We start from the raw sequence: 20,633 nt of genomic DNA, 5'->3' as shown, positions 1-20,633 counted from the left end.
GAGGTCAGGAGCTTCTGCCAGGGTCCAGTTTCCATCAGGCTAAGGCGTTATTTTATTTTTGTTATCACAGCTTCCCAGAATGTTAAAGTTGTAATAATCACTACCCTCCAACATACTCCTGATGAAAGGCAAGTGGAGACATTTGAATTTCCAAAGGTTATCTGTACCCTGGATCTCTTCTATTAATAGAGAGCTGATGATACCAGGCATCCATTTCACAGAAAACATCCTGAAAATATTTTATGATGAAAAATACATTATCTATTTTATAGATCACTTTTGGATCCTTGGCTCTCTTAAGTAATTTCCCCCCAAAAAACAACAATTAATGGTATAACCAAGGATATAAGTTAGATATAAATATTTTTCATTGAATCTTTCTTCTACAACTTAAAAAAAAATCTATTTAATTTTCAAAAATTTGAGAAAATAGTCCAGTGATATACTTATTCATGTTATTCATATATTGATCTAAGAAATCTAGGGTGTTACACACACAATTTCATTATGAAATTATGAAGTTCTACCTTACAGGTGAAAATGAACTTGACATCACTAAGCTGAATGAAAATTAAGTAGAGCCACAGAAAAGCTAGCCTCATCCTGTGAGGTGAGAACACAGAAAGCCATGCTCAAGCGAGTTGCTGAGCTGGACAAAGTTCTCAGATGTACAGAAGTAAACAGGAGAATTGGTAGAGGATTTTAAGGGAATAATTATTTCTTGTGACTTAATAAGATATTATGGGATGGCCCTGGCCGGTTGGCTCAGCGGTAGAGCGTCGGCCTAGCGTGCGGAGGACCTGGGTTCGATTCCCGGCCAGGGCACACAGGAGAAGCGCCCATTTGCTTCTCCACCCCTCCGCCGCGCCTTCCTCTCTGTCTCTCTCTTCCCCTCCCGCAGCCAAGGCTCCATTGGAGCAAAGATGGCCCGGGCACTGGGGATGGCTCTGTGGCCTCTGCCCCAGGCGCTAGAGTGGCTCTGGTCACAACATGGCGACGCCCAGGATGGGCAGAGCATCGCCCCCTGGTGGGCAGAGCATCGCCCCTGGTGGGCGTGCCGGGTGGATCCCGGTCGGGCGCATGCGGGAGTCTGTCTGACTGTCTCTCCCTGTTTCCAGCTTCAGAAATATAAAAAAAAAAAAAAAAAAAAAAAAAAAAAAAAGATATTATGGGAGAATGGAAGATTGTTTTTCCAGATCAGTTGCATGATGTTTATAATTTAATTTAGGGTAAATTAGGCCCATTTAAAAGCACTTATACTCTGGTGCCCATGGAAAACAGATACCGCAGTGCCACAAGGGTCAAACCATGAAATGCCTTACCTGGCTGGAGCCCTCCGGAGCCCCTCCGAGAATAATGCAGTATCCCAGTTACTGCGCCCGTGGCCTCGTCTCAGCCCAGCTGACCTTACTGGTATGCGGTACAGAACCAGACAAAAGTCACATTATCAAGGGACAGTGTAAGCAAATGATCAGACAAGTGAGTCTAAATGTAGATTGTTACCATTGAATGTCTAGTTTTCTCTCTTTTACCCTATTTTTTTGAAGTGTGCAGAAACTCACTGAAAAATAGTATAGCAATGTGAATTATTACATGCATTTCACATAGCAATGTGAAATACATGCCAAAGGGAAAACAAAGGTAGGAAAAGAGTATGAAGCCAAAACTCAGATCACCAAAATAAAGTTCAGTTTTTTCATGAAGGTCTTAAAAATCTAATGAAGACAAGTACCTGAGTAGAAGGCAGACCCATCTTTATAGAAAACATCTAAGACTCTGCAGGGGACCGAGGTTTTCCCTAGAATAGTGCTTGTCAGGCTTTGGTGTGTCAGGATCACAGATGTTTGTTAAACCACAGACTGCTCAGTCCCACCCAAAGAGCTTCCAATTCTGCAGGTTGGGTGATGCTCAAGAATTTGCATTTCTATCAAGCTTTTCAGGTGATGCTGTTGCTGCTGGTCTTGGGACCACTCCTGAGCACCATTGCCCTAGAAAAGAGTGGAGTATAACCTAGCAACCAGCTAAGTGGTTGATTGAGGCTGAAGATATAACATAGTCTAGATCAGGGGTAGTCAACCTTTTTATACCTACTGCCCACTTTTGTACCTCAGTTAGTAGTAAAATTTTCTAACTGCCCACCGGTTCCACAGTAAAGGTGATTTATAAAGTAGGGAAGTAACTACTTTATAAAATTTATAAAGCAGAGTTACAGCAAGTTAAAGCATATAATAATAATTACTTACCAAGTACTTTATATCGGATTTTCGCTAAGTTTGGCAGAATAAATCTTTATAAAACAACTTACTATAGTTAAATCTATCTTTTTATTTATACTTTGATTGCTCCGTTACTGCCCACCATGAAAGCTGGAATGCCCAGTAGTGGGCAGTAGGGACCAGGTTGACTACCACTGGTCTAGATAATGGGCCCAGTCATGTCAGTCAGAACATTTTCTAAGCTTCCATGTGTCAGTGACCCACTGCAATCACAAAGCACTCAGTGGAGGCCCATGGGCACCCCATGCAGTAATTCAGCTCTGTTTCTCCTCTATGTCTACCTTCTTCTTATTATCTACAATCACCTGGAATCATTGACATAAAATTTTAAGATCACTAGAATTAGGACTTTGCTCTTTAAGTAAAACTGGCTAATAATAGCATTCATTTAGCACATTACTAATAACTCTGTAGTACACATTTTTAAAAATCTTTTTATGCTAAAGTTAATTCTCTTTTGTACTATTAAATTGAGATCTTGTTTTTCATACATTATGCTTTTACCTGCCTGGGTAGTACCCACTCATTCCAGATGGTAAACTATTAAGTGGAAGTTCTTACAAAGTAGCAAACACGAGTCATAGCAATGGGAAATACTCTTATAAAAGGGGTCAGAGAACTTGACTCAACTCATCAATGATATTCAGAATTGGATTGCCTACTTTTCCCAGCCAGTGGTCCATACCCAGGAACTTTAAATAACACTGTTCTCAATATTAATGTTGCAATCAACCATTCACCCTGCTCATTTTATTTTCAGGATGGCTGGACACCAATCCACGCAGCTGTGGATGCTGGTAATGTGGACAGCCTCAACCTTCTGATGTACCATAGAGCACCTGCTCTCAGGAATTCCTTGAATGAGGAGGAGGCCAAGTCGGATGTCTTTGACTTGGATCACAGAGAAGAGAGTGCTGAAGGCCCCACCAGACCTGCTATGCCTGCAGACCTCCTTAACCACGCCAACAGGGAGGGCTGGACTGCTGCCCATGTTGCTGCTTCAAAGGGCTTTAAGGTACGTCTGGTAGCAGCTGACCCAGGTTCGCAGTTGTAACTGGATGAGTGGCAAAGTTGTCGGCTGTTGACTGGGTGTACATCAGTTGAATAATAGGAGACTGAGTGATACCATTGCAGGAGATGATTAGCTTCCTATATGAACTGATTTTTGTCTCTCTGGGAGATATTTATAGTCAACAGTATATGAGACTTTTCATAAAAAATAAAGAGTTTGTTAACAAGAAACATGAGAGCAATTTTAGACATTTTCATCTACAGTTAGGGGGGGAAATTCGGTATTGATTGGGCCCACTGGGTTATTTTATTCAGCACCATCCCAGTTGGAGGGAGGACGGGACTCAGATGCATGTCCTCTAATGTGAGTGGTTCCGTTACACCCCATCTGCACCATCCTAAAAGAGGGAGCTCTGGATTTCACTCATCAGTTAGACTTGAAAAAGATTCTAATTATTAAGAAAATAAAAGAACACAGTGGCCCGACCATTTATTTTTCTTCTTCTATTTAAGCCACTTTGCAGAGAATGTGCTCTAGCAATGATGAGGCACTCGAAGCTCCTGAGTGCGGGCACTGTTTGCATGCTGTCATTTGCAAGAATCATTTATGCCACTAGGTAATGCCCAGTCCAGTGGCAAAGCTGCAGGGTACAGGACAACTGTAAGATAAGGGAAGAAAACAAATTAAAACAAGGTAATAGAATATCAGCTATAATTGAAAATAGATTTTCTTAAAAAGCAGGGTCATAGACATGGTTGGAACAGTATAAAAATGCATGTTTTAATTTTTGTGGGGAAAAGGGAGAGAAGGCACATATTTCAGAAAGCAGAGTTGCAGGGATGTTGGGCTCAGAAATGACTCATTCTAGGGGAGAGAGGAATTACTTGGAGCCTTGCAGAGTGGGTTAATTTGCCACCTTCCCTGGGAAAAGGAGTAGTTCAGATGCAGGGAGCAGGAGGAACAGAGAGTGGGCAGCAGCCCCGGCTGAGCCGAGGAAAAGCAGGGAGAAGGAGTCAAACTGGACCGGGAGCCTCACAGGGTGTCATGGGCCTCCGGGCCTTCGGTGACACATTAAGGAGTTTGGGCTTTATTTACTAGTCAGAGTAAAGCCATTGAAAGGTTCGACACCAAGAAGCAAAATTACCAGCTTCTAGTTTGAGTTGGTTAATTTGGCAATAACATTTTGGAGATGGGAGATTTTGAAAAAGTGGGTATCGGGGAGAGAGACGAGGATTCTGGAGAGGTGGGTATGGGGAGAGAGACGAGGATTCTGGAGAGGTGGGTATGGGGAGAGAGACGAGGATTCTGGAGAGGTGGGTATGGGGAGAGAGACGAGGATTCTGGAGAGGTGGGTATGGGGAGAGAGACGAGGATTCTGGAGAGGTGGGTATCGGGGAGAGAGACGAGGATTCTGGAGAGGTGGGTATCGGGGAGAGAGACGAGGATTCTGGAGAGGTGGGTATCGGGGAGAGAGACGAGGTTCAAGATGAGACCATTAGGAGAACTAATAAGGGATGTTATATAGACCAGAAATGCCCAAGAATTGAAGACAGATGAGATATGGGAAATGAGGGAGCTGAAAAGAAGGGTGACAGTAATGTTCCCAGAAAGAGAAGAGAGGTGTCATTGTGATCCCCGATAGAATGTGGGTGTAGGCATGCTGAATTAAGTGCAGTGATATGTTCATCCAGATGGAGACATCGGAGAATAAATAGCAAAGATGTGCATTTGGTTGGGCAACTTCCTGTTATTGTGTTCTAGAAAAGAAGCTGTTCATTTTGGACTTTGTTTTCCTATTTTTTTAAAGTGAGGAAAAGGCATGATTCGGTTTAATGTGGAAGTATTATTGTTCATTAGCAGTTTTTCTTTTCCATTTTATTATTTAACAAAAACACAAAAATTTTGTGAACTTAATATATATGTATTTATTGATTTGAATGTAATAGCATCTGACATAAAAGTTTTTAGGAGACGAAGATGGGAAACGTTTATATTAGAAACTATACAGCTAATCTAAGACAGTGAGTGAATCTTATTTGGTGGTTGGAAGGGATGTGCCCGGGGTAGTTTGTAACAGGTCTTCACCCCCTTGAGAAAATCTCTGCCTATAGAGCAATATGTTACTGATTAGAGTGGGTGTACATGCGTTCAACCTGAAAGAAAAAAAAAAAGACAAAACAAAACCTGAGCCTGCTGATCTAGAACACTTAGCCAAGGAACTGCTCCCGCTAGGCGGAGAGAGGAACACGCTTCCGGGCGTGAGTCACTGCAGCGCAGGGCATTTCTGTTGTAGCTCAGCTCTTTAAATCTGAGTCCTTATTCGTCCTGGTGCTTTTGGTAATCAAGGATCGTATCTGATCTTCATGGGCCCCCAAGCCCCTGGCAAATGTGGGTGCTCTGTCAGTCATTGTTGAGTCAAGGGAACTGTGACCTTTCTCACGTAGAATGTGTCTCTCCCTGGACTTGAAGAAGCAGGTGATGGCCCTGGTCAGTTGGCTCAGTAGATATTGTGTCAGCCCAGCGTGTGAATGTTCCAGGTTTGATCCCCAGTCAGGACACACATAAGAAGTGACCATCTGCTTATTTTCCCCTCCCTCTCCCCCTTCTCTCTTCCCCGCCCACAGCCAGTGGTTCCATTGGTTTGAGCGGCAGTTCCAGGTGCTGAGGATAGCTAAGTTGATTCCAGCGTGGTCCCCAGATGGGAGTTGCCTGGTGGATCCCCAGGGTGCATGCGGGGAGTCTGTCTCTCTACCTACTCCCTCTCCTCTCACTTGAAAAAAACAAACAAACAAACAAACAAAAAAACCAGAAGATGAATTTTGCATAATAAAAGAAAGAGTTTTTTAAATGAGCGTGACTGACAGTATTCACACATCACTAAGTAAAATAATAGATTTATTCTAGCCCTGGAATAAATACTTAATCTTCCAGTCTGACTTCTTCATTTTATGATAATTATGATTACAAGGACATTTAAGCCCCAGGGGGATTAATGGATAGAAGTTGGGACTGAAGCCCAACTGCCTGATTTAATTACTCTTCACACTGTGCCCTGCTCCCTTCCTTTCTAGTCAAAGGCAATAGAAAATACTTCTGTATCATTCGTCTAATACAAAGTTAGATTCTGGCTGAGATAGTTCTCCAGAGAAGCAACCCATTTACAACTAAATTGTGAAGACCAGTTTCCTGAAAAATATTAAAAATAATTCTAAAGTAATCACATAAGTTCTGTACTGACCACAATATTTTTTAAGAACTTACCCAGTTTTTCAGCTTTAATTATGACTTCTACAATTTTGGAAATATTTTTTTCTCTCAACAGTAGTACACATTGTCTGGTCTACAAAAGGTATAGTATTGTCACCCAAGAAGATGACCTCAGTTTTCACATGTTTTCCAATAAAGAATTATGGGATTTCAGAGTTCAAAGAGACATAGCTCATCCAGTCTAGCCACCTCGTCTTACAGATGAAAAATTAAATCTCTCAGAAAAGCATAGCTAATTCCCCAAGGTCATAGGAGATTAGATTCTCAAATCTGTATTTTTCCCATTTTAGTCCTTGATATTTTTCCCAACAGTTAAGCAATTTATGCAAATCACTATTTTGTGTTTAGCAGTGGGAGTATCTCTCTCTAAAGCAAGCCTGTGACTGACTACCCCAGGGCTGAACTAATCGCTAAGGATAAACCTTTATTGCCATCGCATACTGTGAGTAGATAGAAGAAACTCTGCTCTTTCATGAGAACTTTGACTTGTCGAGTCCAAGCAGCAGAAACAGACTAGGAAGACTGTGGATTTGAGCATCTTTGCTGTTGAAGCTCACATACAAAGAAAGAGATTCGTTGGGGGGTGGGGGTTGTGTGTCCTTTTGACTGCAGGAGTAGATTAGAATTCTAGTTTATACACTGCCAATGCCAGTGGCTTCTTACCGCTAGGGTTTTATGAGGTCTGTCTGTGCTGACTGTTTAATGCACACTCCTCCCCCAATACTGTTCCCTTCTTTGCTTCCCCTCTGACTTTGATGATCAGGCTTTCTCTTTGTTTTTCTGGATATTCTCTTTTGTTTAACTGTGAGCAGTTTTCAACCTCCATTTGCAGCTGGCTAGTCCTACTTTTTAAGAACTTACCCAGTTTTTCAGCTTTAATTGTGACTTCCACAATAACTAATCCCAAACGCAAGTCTCCACACCTGGCTTTTTAACCATCTTCTATACATTTATTTCCAGCATCCTAGGTGTTTTCCCTGGGCAGGCCCACTGTCCTCTGGCCAAGCAGTGGCCTTCTGGTCGGCATCTTTAGGCCATTCTCGTGTTGTGTTAGGATTGTGGTCTGCTGATGCATTGCTGGTTTGTAGCTGGGTGAGTGTTGTGTTAGGATTGTGGTCTGCTGATGCATTGCTGGTTTGTAGCTGGGTGAGTGTTTGGCATTTCCTCTCGTGCTGTAGTATCCACTCCAACTGAATGGTCTGGATGAAGTGTGTGTCTCAAGTGCAGGGGCCCACATGGAGCCTCGAGATTTAGATTCCCTCATTATAGGTTATGGCTGGAAAGAGGAAAAGATGATTAGGAGTCACTAAATTTTTTCTTTGTCCCACAGAGTTACCCCACGTAGTTTTCTAACCAAGATCTACTTTGAGTTTGTGTTACTAGGGTTAGGGTCAAACTTTGGCTTATCAATAAATATAATTTTTACGTCTTTTAATCTTATGTGCTTAAGAAAAAATGTTCTTTGGTATCTATATTTTTCTTTACTCCCCAGTTTGCAAAATTTTTTAATTGAGAGGAGGAGAGATAGACAGACTCCCATGTGCGCCCCGACTGGATCTACCCAGCAATCCCCATCTGGGGCCATGCTTGGAACCGAGCTATTTAGCACCTGAGGAGGAGGCTTGAAAAAGCCGTCCTCAGTGTCTGGGGCTGATGTGCTTGAATCAGTAGAGCCATGTCTGCAGGAGCAGAAAAGAGAGATAGAGTAGGGGAAGGGGGAGAGGTGGAGAAGTAGATGGTTGCTTCTCCTGTGTGCCCTGACCAGAAATTGAACCTGGGACATCCATATGCTGGGTCAATGCTCTACTGCTGAGCCAGCTGGCCAGGGCCCCAGTTTGCAAACTTATATGACTAAGGAAACAAGGATTATTTAAATGTTACTGCACTGAAAAAATATGTATTTCTCGTGTGTTATTTAGCAGAGTATTTACAGGTCTCTGGTGACCTTGTTGATTCAGAATGACTACTAAATATTATGTAATAAAAAGTATTTATCATTTAAAAAAAATCACTGAGGGGAGAAAGACAGGATTCCTGTGAAACTGGACCATGTCTTGGGACTAGATGTTAACTGATGATCTATTAATATGATTAATAGAAATCTCTTTGCAATCTGTTTTTGGTTTTGATTATCCATGATTATTTTCTTTTTTCCCTTAATTTTTATAAAGTGACTTTTGATAGACCATCTTAGCTCTGTGTAAACAAAGGGAAAGCTATTTTTTGAATACACAGTCCACAGTGTTCAGTGCAGAGTATGGTATTCTTGCTTAATCTGAGCAGCAGTGACTAACAGAATCCTGAAGGATTCTAATATAAACTTAGCCAAGTAGATGATTCTGACATAAACTGATAAGAACCTGAGACCGTGGACTTTCTCAAGTTGTCCACTGACACCTGTCATTGATCTGCATTAGGACCTTTTCACCTCTCACTCTGTTTTTTCTCCCTTGAATGATCTTATTAGATTGTCCCAGACTCCAAAGGCTTTCTTCTGACCCAACTTTTCGTTTCCTGAATCCATCCCGGAAGGTTCTAGCCAGGATACCACAGTGTACAGGGTGTTTCCTTGGTGACTGAAGGAACAAACTTCCCTATCTGGACAACACAGTCCTTACTCATATCTGTCACCCCCAGTGCAGTTATTAACAGTGCCTCCTTTTTATTCCTAGAAGTGTCCCTGTTTAGAAAGTAATGTCGTGACCCTGTTGACGACCATATTCCCTTTAGCTTCCACCAAACCGCTCCAGTGGGTGGGACCTTGGGCTGCATGTGCGTGCTCCTTAGCCAGCCTGCTGCGTCCCTTGCTCTCCCTCCGCTAATCCAGAACCATCACTTGCTGGGCTGTTCCTTTCCCCAGCTCCCTAGCTTAATGATTTCAATTCATCAGTACAGCTCTAGATTTTCTTCTTTTATAAATGCATTTTGAATATGTTGCCTCTTCTGCATCCCATGAGCATTGTTGCTGGAGCGTCATCATCTGCTGTCCGGGCTCACACAGGCACCTAATGGCATTTTCATCTGTCACTCCCAGTCCTTTACACTGCCTTGGGACAGCCTTTCTAACAGGGACCAGGGTCATGTCGTTCACCCGCTTAGCATCTCCACAAGGCTCTATGGCTTCCAATGTAAGCGCCAGAATGCCAGACCTTTATCATGACAGACAAATCCCTCCCTGACCTGGCCCCTGCGCCTCCTCAGGCACACTTCCTGCGTCCTTCCCTAGTGCCTGCTGCACTCCCACCATGCACCACCAGCAGCCGTGCACACACCCCGCACTTTGTCTCTCTCCCCGCCTCCACGTCTGCTGTTCCCATTACCTCAGATGGCCTCAACGGCCCTGACTCTCGCCTGCCTGGAAAACATCTCAGCCTAAGTTTGGCTTCCAGGAGTTAGATATTCCCACGGCACTTCTTCACACTTCCCTTAGAGAGCTTGTACTTTTAAACTGCGTTCGTTTGCATGCCTCCGTCCCTTTCCGCCTCCTCCCCAAATCACTTCTGCATCCTTGTATGTGCTGTGCCCAGCAGTCTCTGGCCCAGAGTACAGAATGGTTGAGTCACTGAGTAAATGGACCATTACTACAGCATTTTACCAGCTCTCCTCCCTGTCCCCTTCTCCTCTCCAGTATGCCTCCCAAGTACGACCATGACACTTTGCCCCCTGAACACATCCTCGTGCCTAGGGAAGTGCACTCCAACTCCTCGGCACTCAGTGCTTCATAGCTGACTGTGGCCTTCCTCATTTTTGACCACTCATCTCTAAATCTTTCTTTAGCCTTATGCCATTATTTTCTGTTTTAACAGTCTTCATCTCCCCTGCCCTGCAGAACAACAGAGACACCCACACCCAAGCTTGTTCCCTGAACCTGCGCCAGACCTACCTCCTGCATGTCAGCAAACTGCTTTTGCTTCCTCGTCCAGTTGCAAACTCTTGGCTCTCCACCTTGACTTTGGTTTCATCCTAGCTCTTTGGACTTAAGGTTTCTACTTAGTCCGTGGCACTGGTACCTTGCTTCTCAGCTCTCCTTAAAGGACCACGGTAGAGATGGTTCATTGGCCTTCAACATCTCTTCCGCCTTTTCTCTGTAATAAACGATCCCTCAGTTTTCAGGGGAAGGAGAGGCTGTCCACCCTCTGGTTTTGGGGTTTTTGTGTGTGTGTGTGTGTTTTTATAGTGAGAGGCAAGGAAGCAGAGAGACAGGCTCCCACGTGTACCCTGACCGGAATCCACCCAGCAAACCTGCTAGGGGGCGATGCTCTGCCCATCTGGGGCCATTGCTATGTTGCAACCAGAGCCATTTTTAAGCAATTGAGGTGGAGGCCACAAAACCATCCTCAGTACCTGGAGCCAACTCACTCAAGCCAGTCGAGCCATAGCTGTGGGGGGGGGGGGGGAGGGAGAAAGAAAGAGAGAGAGAGAGAAAAGAACAAGAAGGAGGAGGAGGAGGAGGAAGAGAAGGAGGTAGGGGGGAGGAAGAGGGTGGGGAAGAGAAAGAAGAGGGGAGGATAAAGAGGAAGAGGAGATGGATGCTTTTCTGTGTGCCCTGACCAGAAATCGAACCCAGGACATCCACACGCCAGGCCGACACTCTACCACTGAGCTAACTGGCCAGGGTCTAAGCCTCTGCTTTTTTAGGCCTCTGCTTTTGCAGATGTCTCTATAGGGCAACTAATAAGACTGGCTTGAGCTCATCGGTAGACTACCCTGCCCCATTTAGGCCCCCGGGATTCCATATCCAGAGGCAGGGTGGGCAGCCCAGCATTTATCCTCTTCACACCGCACCTATCAGGGAGAGAGCTCAGATGCTTTCTTCACCTTCACCTCCTCTTCCTCCTCCCCTTCTAAAACTTTGCTCATCACTTCACCAGCCCCTTTCCTGTGTACATGTCCCCCACGTCTAACTCTTCACTACATTTTGTGTCCCTCCCTGAAGAACAGAGCTGTCCTTTTATTCATTATCACAATCTTCAGCTCTAATGTAGCACCTGGCTCCGAGGTGCTACAGGAAGTTGTGTGGACAGGTGAGCACTGGATACTTGTCAAGTGTGGGGACTGTGCCTGGCACTTGGCACACACTCCAGTAGTTGTAGGTGTTACTGTTACGTGTTGGTTGGATCAACTTTTCATCTTCTTTTTGTTTCCCTGCATAGCATTGTAGAATTCACACCTGTAGCAGTGCTTGAATATGCATGATCCTGCTATTTTTCTGACATTTTGTGCTTCCTTAAAGAGAAAGTCACTGCTTATATATATTGGCCACTGACCTACCTGAGTGTAATACAAATTATATACAACATTCTTTATGGATCAGAAATAAAATAATCTTGTGTATTTGGGTTATACCTTTTATCATATCTTTTTTTTTTTAATTAAAGTGACATCACCTAGAATTATATTGAGATCAGTGACATTCGTTAACATGCTGTGATACATTACCACTTGAATATTCAGGCTGTTTTCTTTTTTTTTTTTTATTTATTCATTTTAGAGAGGAGAGACAGAGGGAGAGGGAGAGACAGAGAGAGAGAGGAGAGAGAGAGGGGGGAGGAGCTGGAAGCATCAACTCCCATATGTGCCTTGACCAGGCAAGCCCAGGGCTTCGAACCGGCGACCTCAGCATTTCCAGGTCGACGCTTTATCCACTGCGCCACCACAGGTCAGGCCAGGCTGTTTTCTAACTGGTGATAATATGTTGATTGTAATAGTAACAGCAGCTAATAAATATTGAAGGTTTAGTAAGTTGTGAGAATAGAAGAGCTTTCTATGTACCTTTTCATGTAAGTCACATAACAACTCTGTGAAATATAGACATTTGAAACACAGATAAAGAAACTGAAGCAAGAAATGTTAAATGATTTACCAAAGATGTAGATTAAATAATTTATATTGGCAAGATTATAATCCAGGTCTATTATGGCTCTTACCTGTTTTTGCTGCAGGTATTAACTTGCATAATAAATATATATATTCTTTTTCTGTCTGATCATCTGGGAATTCACAAAGTGTAGTGCTCAGACTACATTCTACTTGATACTCATTTTAGAGTTAACCTTTAAGTGGACATTTCTGAATTTCTCATTAGCTATCTTCTGCATTCACTAATATGTGCAAATTAATAAAACAGTGTGATTAAAGTTGTTATTAATATATTTGATGTTGCTTTCAGTTTATTTCTGGACAGTGATTTTTAAAAATTTTTTTATTTATGGGTTGATTTTTTGAAGAGAGAGAGAGAAAGAAAGAGAAGGAGAGTGAGGAAAGGGGGGCAGAAGCAGGAAGCATCTACTCATAATAGTTGCTTCCTGTATGCACCTTGACCAAGAAAGCCTAGGGATTCGAACTGGTGACCTCAGCGTTCCAGCTCAACGCTTTATCCGCTGTGCTACCACAGGTCAGGCTAGTGATTTCTTAACCCTTTGAGTAGTAAGAACAGTCATGTACATCCTCATGCCTCCTGACCATCCAAGAGTACGATTGATTTATTTTAAAAATGTATAAGGCGGCAGCATTAAAAAAGTGGCAAATGTATATTCTTCTTGTTTCCATAACTTGGTTATCAAACAAACATGATTTTAAGTTAATAAAACTGGAACTGGAACTAATTTCATTTTTTGAAAAAAACCTCACTCCTGGGGGACAGCGAGCCTGACAAAAACTCACTACTCAAAGGGTGAAATTTGAAGCCCAGACCCAGAAAACCCAGACCTGGATAACGGTTACAGAGGAGATCCCTGCAGCCTGAGCAGGTAGAGACACAGACCTGTCCTCGCTGAGTCCCTGTGCAGGCAGAGTTTCTCTTCCTGGGCCCCTGGTTCAAATTGCCCACTTTGTGGGTCCCCAGGCCTAGTCTCCCATCCCCACCGCATCCAAAAGGAGTCTCTATATCAGCTGTGCCCTTAAACCAGCACTGGCTTCCTGTTCAAAGTTCACGTAATTGGCGGTTTCAGCTTACTCCTTGGTTTTCTTTCTGGCCCTTAGGGATTTCCTGTACTTCCTGATGAACTTGTGGCTGCATTTAAAGTATGTTTTGGGGGCAACGTGAAGCAGTTGGAACTCACGTGTTGTCCTGGTGGGAGTGGAGAATGGTTTGGCCACTTTGAAAACGCTTTGCAATATGCACTGACATAGACCATATAGCAGTCCAGCTCTGGTGCATACACTCAAAAGAAATGTATGCACATGTCCCCAAAGGGCTTATGCTAGAATGTTCAAAGTAAGATCCAAATATCTGTCCATCAGTAAGAGATTGGGTGAGTAAGTTGTAGTATATTCTAATCATAGAATACCACAAAGTAATTTAAAAAAGAACAAAAACAAAAAGATGGACTGTGACTACCTCCAACACATGGATACATTTTATAGACTTTATGTTGAGTGAAACAAGCCAAATATAAAAGTGTGCCTGCAGTATGACTTCATATTATATAAAGTTCATAAATGGACTAGGCAATCTCTGTACTAGAAATCAGAATAGTAGTTCGCTGGCGGGGGTTGGGGGGCTAGCGATTGAGGGGGAAGAAACTCACAAGGTGCTCCTTACACAAGTAGTACTGTGCCTCTGGTCCTTCTGCAAGCTGCTCACTCATTTGTGCAGTTTCTGTGTGAAGATTATACTTCAGTAAAATAGTCACATAAGACGAAAAAGTGTATATTGCTAACAACAACAAAAAAAGGCGTTTGATAGTAAAGCCGGTGTGTATGTATACATATGTGTGTTTGTATGTGTGTGCATATGAGTGTGTGTGTGCTTGGGGAAGCGTTGAGAAGGATATTGCTCGTTGTGGTTGTCAGTTCCTTTTCCTAGATTCTGGCCTGTGCAGTTTGGGCTTACTCTTGTGGGAAAGGAGTGAACGACACTAAACAGAACATGCAGAGGTGGAAGGTCAGCCCGTAGAGACCCTCGGTAACTGTCCTGATGTAACATGCTGCCTGCCAGTTGTTTATCACAACATGTTCGCATTTACTTCTACTTCAGTTTGAAATTTTTTGGAAAATAGGTCTTGTCACTTTGTAGGTTACTGATATTTTTCAGTGAAACTTTTCTTAAGCAACTCAGAAGACTCAGAAGAAGAAAAGCTATAAAAGAGGTGGGATATCAGGATCTGTTGGGAATGTTTTCCCTGCAAATTCAACCATATGGCCTTCATATATATATATATATATATATATATATATATATATATATTTCAAATTAAAAAACAACAACATAGCCTCTAAAATATAAAAGTGCTTATGAGGACTCAGACAGAACTGTTAAAATTGGAACCCTGCACTTCTGTGACCAGGAGAGCAGTTCATAGAAGACAGCAGGCAGCATCCATTGTAACAGAAGTCTCTGCTTTTGTATTGCCAGGTCACTGCAGAGTGGCACTGTCTGCTGACGTCAATTCCCTTCCTAATTTCACTCTGCAAACTGAGTGATCAGTAAACTAATATTTTTTCTTGAAACCTAAGAGGCTGTTCTGTGGAGTAATGTTTGGGTCCCATGATACCACTTAAATGAAGCACTCTTGGCTTTTGATTTTCAGACATTGTTTAGAACAGTCCGTATGTTTGGGTTGCTGGAATTGAAATCAGATTTCTAGCTGCGAATTCCTGATTTGCTTGCTGTGGGCTTTTCCCTGGGGATTTCAGCTCAAGTGTATTTATTTGACATGAGGTAATAGAGCCCTTGTGTTCACAGAACTGCCTAGAAATCCTGTGTGGACACGGAGGGCTCGAGCCGGACAGGAGGGACAAGTGCGGCCGGACCGTGCACGACGTTGCCACTGACGACTGCAAGCACCTGCTGGAGAACCTGAGTGAGCGCCTCCTGCAGCCTCTGTCCACCCGGGCGCAGGCCTGGGGACAGCGGGGATATTAATGCACCTCAGGCACCTCCCGCAGCCTCTGTCCGCCCGGGCGCAGGCCTGCGGACAGCGGGGATATTAATGCACCTCAGGCACCTCCCGCAGCCTGGGGACAGCGGGAATACTAACACAGCTCAGGCTTGTCACTCCCTGCCTAGCTTTCTCTGAACCCCAGCTGTTATAAACACACTTGATTGATTACAGCTGTGGTCGTTATTTTTTTCCATGCCGAGTGCCTTTCTACAAAATGACTTGCTATATAAACAACGCAAGATCTTCCTTTCCTACTGACCTAGGAAAGCATTCTAAGTAATCACCACTCTTTTCTTCTGACTTAGGTTGTCCTTGTAGACACGAGACTAACAGGGTATGAGACACCGTGGCTGAGGACTTTGCCATTCGCTGGTTGTATGAACCTAGGCAAGGCGGTTGTCTCTCCACATTTGTTTGCCTCCCCTGTCTAGGGAGACAGCTGGTGATCTTTTTGGTTCCTTCCAGCTGGAAGAATGTATGGTCTCAGCACATGTTATGAAAGGTTCACTTGTCAGTTTATGAATATGGAGTTCTAGATCATACAAAATAGTATGTATACCTCTTACATTGAGATTATCACCTAATTCATTCATTCAACCAGCTGTATCAATAATTCCACTTTATATTTTAATGTTGAGAGAAAAAAATGAACAATAAACATAAATAGTTTATTCTAGGGTGTATGAGATGGTAATATGCACTAGGGAAAAGACGAAGGCGGTTGGAAGTAGGAGTTTGTAAAATAATGGGCAGGGTAGCCTCCCTGACAAGGCATCTTAGCAAGCACTCGAAAGAGGTGAGGAGGGCAGCTGTAGAGGTATCTCTTGCTAGAGAAGAACATCAGGTGTACAGAGGCCCTCAGGAACGGACATGCCTATGTGTCTGGGGAGCTGGCAGGATGACTGGGTTAGAATGAGAAGGAGGAGAACAGGTCAGGCAAGTTCCAAAAAGTGATGGGCTAGGGGCCTGATTTTGTTGAGATTGGTAGCATTGTAGGGACCTAGGGGTCAGCCCTGTCAGTGTTTGAGTGTAGGAGGGACCAGGTCTGAAGTACATTGTAATAGTCTCACTGGCTGTTTTGTTGAGAATAGACTATAAGAAGTCACAGAATAGCCTGACCTGTGGTGGCGCAGTGGAACACTGAGGTCGCCGGTTCAAAACCTTGGGCTTGCCCGGTCAAGGCACATATGGGAGTTGATGCTTCCTGCTCCTCCCCCTTCTCTCTCTCTCTGTCTCTCTCACTCCTCTCTCTCTAAAAAAATCAATAAATAAAATATTAAAAAAAAAAAAAAAAAAAAGAAGTCACAGAATCAGGGGACCACTTAGGCCATTGATATAATGTTCTAGGTAAGAGACTATGATGATGGCTAAGTCTAAGACAGGAGCCAGTGAGGGAGTGAGAAGAGGCTTGGTTCTAGACAGAGCTGCAGGAAGAGCCAAGAGAACTCCCTGCTGGATGGAAATTGAGATGTGAGAGAGGGGAATGCTGTACTCCTGAAACTGATACAAGCAATATTGAATGTAAACTGTGATTGAAAAATAAAATGTTTTTTGCCTGACCAGGCATTGGTGCAGTGGATAGAGTGTTGGACTGGGATATGGAGGACCCAGGTTTGAAACCCCAGCTTGAGCGGGGTCTCACTAGCTTGAGCAGAGGCTCACCAGTTTAAGCACGAGTCACTGGCTTGAGCATGGAATCATAGACGTGACCCCATGGTTGCTGGCTTGAGCCCAAGGTTGCTGGCTTGAGTAAGGGGTTACTCTCTCTGCTGTAGCCCCCCCCCTTCCACCATCAAGGCACATATGAGAAAGTAATCAATAAACAACTAAGGAGACTAAGGAGCTGCAACAAAGAATTGATGCTTCTCATCTTTCTTCCTCCTTGCCTGTCTGTCCCTCTCTGTTTCTCTCTGTCACCAAAAAGAAAAAAAAGAGAAAAGAAAGAAAAAATAAAATGTTTGTAAAGTAAGAGAGGAAATTTGTAGGCATTTGTGGGTAACTCCAGGTTTTTAGCCCTGAGCTGAAAATTATCAGGATGTCACCTGTCAGGGAAGGCTGCGGGGAAGCTGGTTTTGCTAATCACGAGCAGGAGTTCAGTTTGAAGGGTGTGAATCTGAGATGTCTGTGAGAGCTACGTGGAGATGGCAAGTCAGCAGAAATTCCGGAGATGGGTATGAGCTGCATATGTCAGTCTGAGAGTCAGCAGTCTGTAGGTGATATTTAAAGTCATGCGACTGGATGAGCTCACTAAGGAAGGGAATGCAAAAAATGAGGGAGATAAGCCTCGAAACACTCTATCACTAAGAAATATGGAAAAAAGTGGAGGGACCAACAAAGGAACAGCATTAAAGAGGAACCAATGAGGTATGATCTGAGGAAACACAATAGGAGTGTACATCTCAGAGCACAGGGACATCAGATGTGTAAGATGCCGGTGATGAGGAAGGTGAGGGCTGAGAATTGCCAACCAGAAAATAAAATAATCCACTTTGACCAGTTAATGGACTAAGCCAGTTTAAGAAGGGGATCATGAAAATACACATTTTAAAACATTTTAGTTAAAAGCAGATAAAGTAATTTTTTCACTAGTCTCTAGGTGGAAATTTTCATTTTAGTATGTTTCTACTGATTGAAGTTCTCATACTATTCTTATTGAACAAATTATACCTTTAATGGCTTATCTATGATTTCTAGTGCTGAGGACTTGAACAGATTTGGGAAACAAACTGAAGACAGTATCCATATAGAGATAATTAAATTGTTTTCTAAATTTATGTAATTGCCTCATTTATACTTCATTACATGACTTTTTTTCTTGACAACTCCTTTGTTTAGTGTCTCTAAAGTGTGCAACTTAGTTTTTATAGAAATGGTAAAAACTCATCAGTTTATGGAATGTTCAATTTACTAATTACAGTAATGAGTTAGCAGACATAAAGGTTTGGGAGTGATCACGTGACTCTATAATTCAATCTATTAAGAATGCAAGTGCGTGGGCGTGACCCACCTAGGAGGGTCCTCAGTCAGCCCCTCCTAGAGAGATTAGAAAGATCATTTTAGAAGCCTCTACTGCACTGTTTGCCATTTATCAAATTCTTACTAGTACTTCCGTGTAACAGGGTGTTAAATTCATTCCAAACGTGAGTGTGTTTACTCTTCATTACACCTCTATGGTACATTCCTTCCATTTTATAGAAGAAATTGGAGTATAGCAAGATCAAGGCAATTTACCAAGTACTCACAGCTAACAGAAGGCTGAGCCTGAGGCAGAGACCAAGGCTGTGTGCCTGAAACCACTGTCCGGAGCACACTGACCCATGGAACTGTGTGTGTGTTACATGCACCTGAGTCCGCTCCCACTCCCAGCACCCCTCTGAATGACCAGGGTCCACAGTCCGTCCTCGGCAGCCCTGCTCAGCCCCTGTAGACTCATGCTGTGGCTTCTTTTATAAGTTTCTGTAACCTGCCTCATTCATGACATTGTCAATGAAAGTGAGGAGAAAGGACAATAGAGAGAATTCAGGGTCCAGAGAGAGCCCTAATTTTCTCAGAGTTTTTAAAAGAACTTGAGAATCTTGCTGAAGGGAAAGAGTCAATGAAGTAGAAGAGGCTGGAGGTACAGGAAGGATAAACAGTTCAAGCAGAGCAGCCTAGTTCCAAAAACACCGTGAAGAGATGAAAAGACCAGCGTTGACTCCAGTATAAGATCACGAATTTTATTTAAAGGAATATAAAACTGCCCTTTGATTTGTTTTTAAATGTTGATATTTGCATATTTTATAGAATAATTTGGCTGTTTACCTATGAGGATTTTTTTTTTTAATTTATAATTCTCTTGCACTTCCAACAGATGCTCTTAAAATACCCTTAAGGATTTCAGTGGGTGAGATCCAACCAGGCAACTATGGTTTCGATGACTTTGAATTTGAAAATACAATATGTGCTTTAAATATCCGCAAACAGACATCATGGGATGATTTTTCAAAAGCAGTGAGTCAAGCTCTGACAAATCATTTCCAAGCCATCTCTTCTGACGAATGGTGGCGTCGCAAAGACGTGACATGGAGCACCACCACGAACTCCAGCCTTGGCCTTGGCGCGAGCAGTGTGCAATCCATCATGCTAGGTATCAGCAGCTCTGCGGTGGGGAGACAGTTAAATTTCTGGGTTTATTTATGTTTATGGGCTTCAGAACCTGAAACTTAGTATTCAAATACACATTCAGAGCTCACTTGTGGCAGCTGCTGGTGCTGACACTCGAGTATTCACAATGCGGCCATTACATAACGCTGCCTGTTAGTATAAAAATACTTTTATGCCTCAGTAACACTCAGAGCATAAAGAACACGAAGGCCCTTGATGAGGCTTTGTGGTGGCACTTGCTGTTCCAGATAAATGCAGGAAACTCGCCCCGCGGCAGTTGCTAGCTGCTGCCCAGGTTCTGAATGCAGCTCCAGATTGCTGCTCAGGCTGTTCCAGGGATGCTGTAGTCTTAACATCTTACTTCTAAAAACAGGAGTCCTAATGAAGTCTAGAACTGGAAGAAGCATTTTAACGAAGATATATGCAGAGCTCCCACATGGGATGAATCAGGGTCATGACGGGTATTTCTGTTTGAGAGGCTCCATGAAACAGCTTCTAAAGACCTGATAAAAATAAGACTTGCTTTCCTGGGAGCATAGTAAGTGCTCAGTAAATGTTATTTATCCCCAGTTAGTTTCTTTTTTCTTAAAGTAGGAGAACTAACCTACACAGGAACCTGTTGCCACTATCCCAGAATTGTGCTGGGCGCTTTATGTTGGCACCTCAGCAAGTCCCTACAGCAGGCTCATTCTATAAATACATACATAACTAGACAAGGCACATGACGAGCGGCCTGAAGTCGCAGTTAATGGGCAGAGCAGTCAGGACTCAAACCCCAGTCTCTCCAGTGGGAAAGTCTGTACACTTGCAACAGTACCGCCCTGCAGAAGAGCAGTCTCGGTTGAGGAAAGGGCAGTTTTCGTCATGCTGTTAATGTATACGCCTTTTTTAGTAGATGGTGTTTTATTCTGTTTACTCATATAGGCTAAGTCAAAACATCTAATTCACTTTCAAACCATCTATTACTGCTAGGTTTGAAAGCAAATAATTTATAACTTGATTTTATGGCTCTTTGGCATGATCTTGAAAATTAGATCTATATAAATAATT

At 43.1% G+C, this 20,633-nt stretch overlaps 1 protein-coding gene across 3 annotated transcripts in view; it reads left to right on the top strand.

The window, feature by feature from the left end:
• Nucleotides 1-20,633, top strand: part of CTTNBP2 (cortactin binding protein 2) — a 165,822-nt gene that overhangs the window by 87,903 nt on the left and 57,286 nt on the right. For all 3 annotated transcript variants that reach the window (XM_066262172.1, XM_066262174.1, XM_066262175.1), the window contains exons 8-10: nucleotides 3,037-3,291; nucleotides 15,242-15,359; nucleotides 19,291-19,566. In XM_066262172.1, coding sequence (XP_066118269.1) covers nucleotides 3,037-3,291; nucleotides 15,242-15,359; nucleotides 19,291-19,566 — 649 coding nt within the window. The remainder of the gene's footprint in view (nucleotides 1-3,036; nucleotides 3,292-15,241; nucleotides 15,360-19,290; nucleotides 19,567-20,633) is intronic.

The sequence above is a fragment of the Saccopteryx bilineata genome, chromosome 2, assembly GCF_036850765.1.
Source record: "Saccopteryx bilineata isolate mSacBil1 chromosome 2, mSacBil1_pri_phased_curated, whole genome shotgun sequence".
Lineage (NCBI taxonomy): Eukaryota > Metazoa > Chordata > Mammalia > Chiroptera > Emballonuridae > Saccopteryx > Saccopteryx bilineata.
The sequence above is the reverse complement of the archived record's forward strand: the minus strand, read 5'-3'. Positions and strand labels throughout refer to the sequence as shown.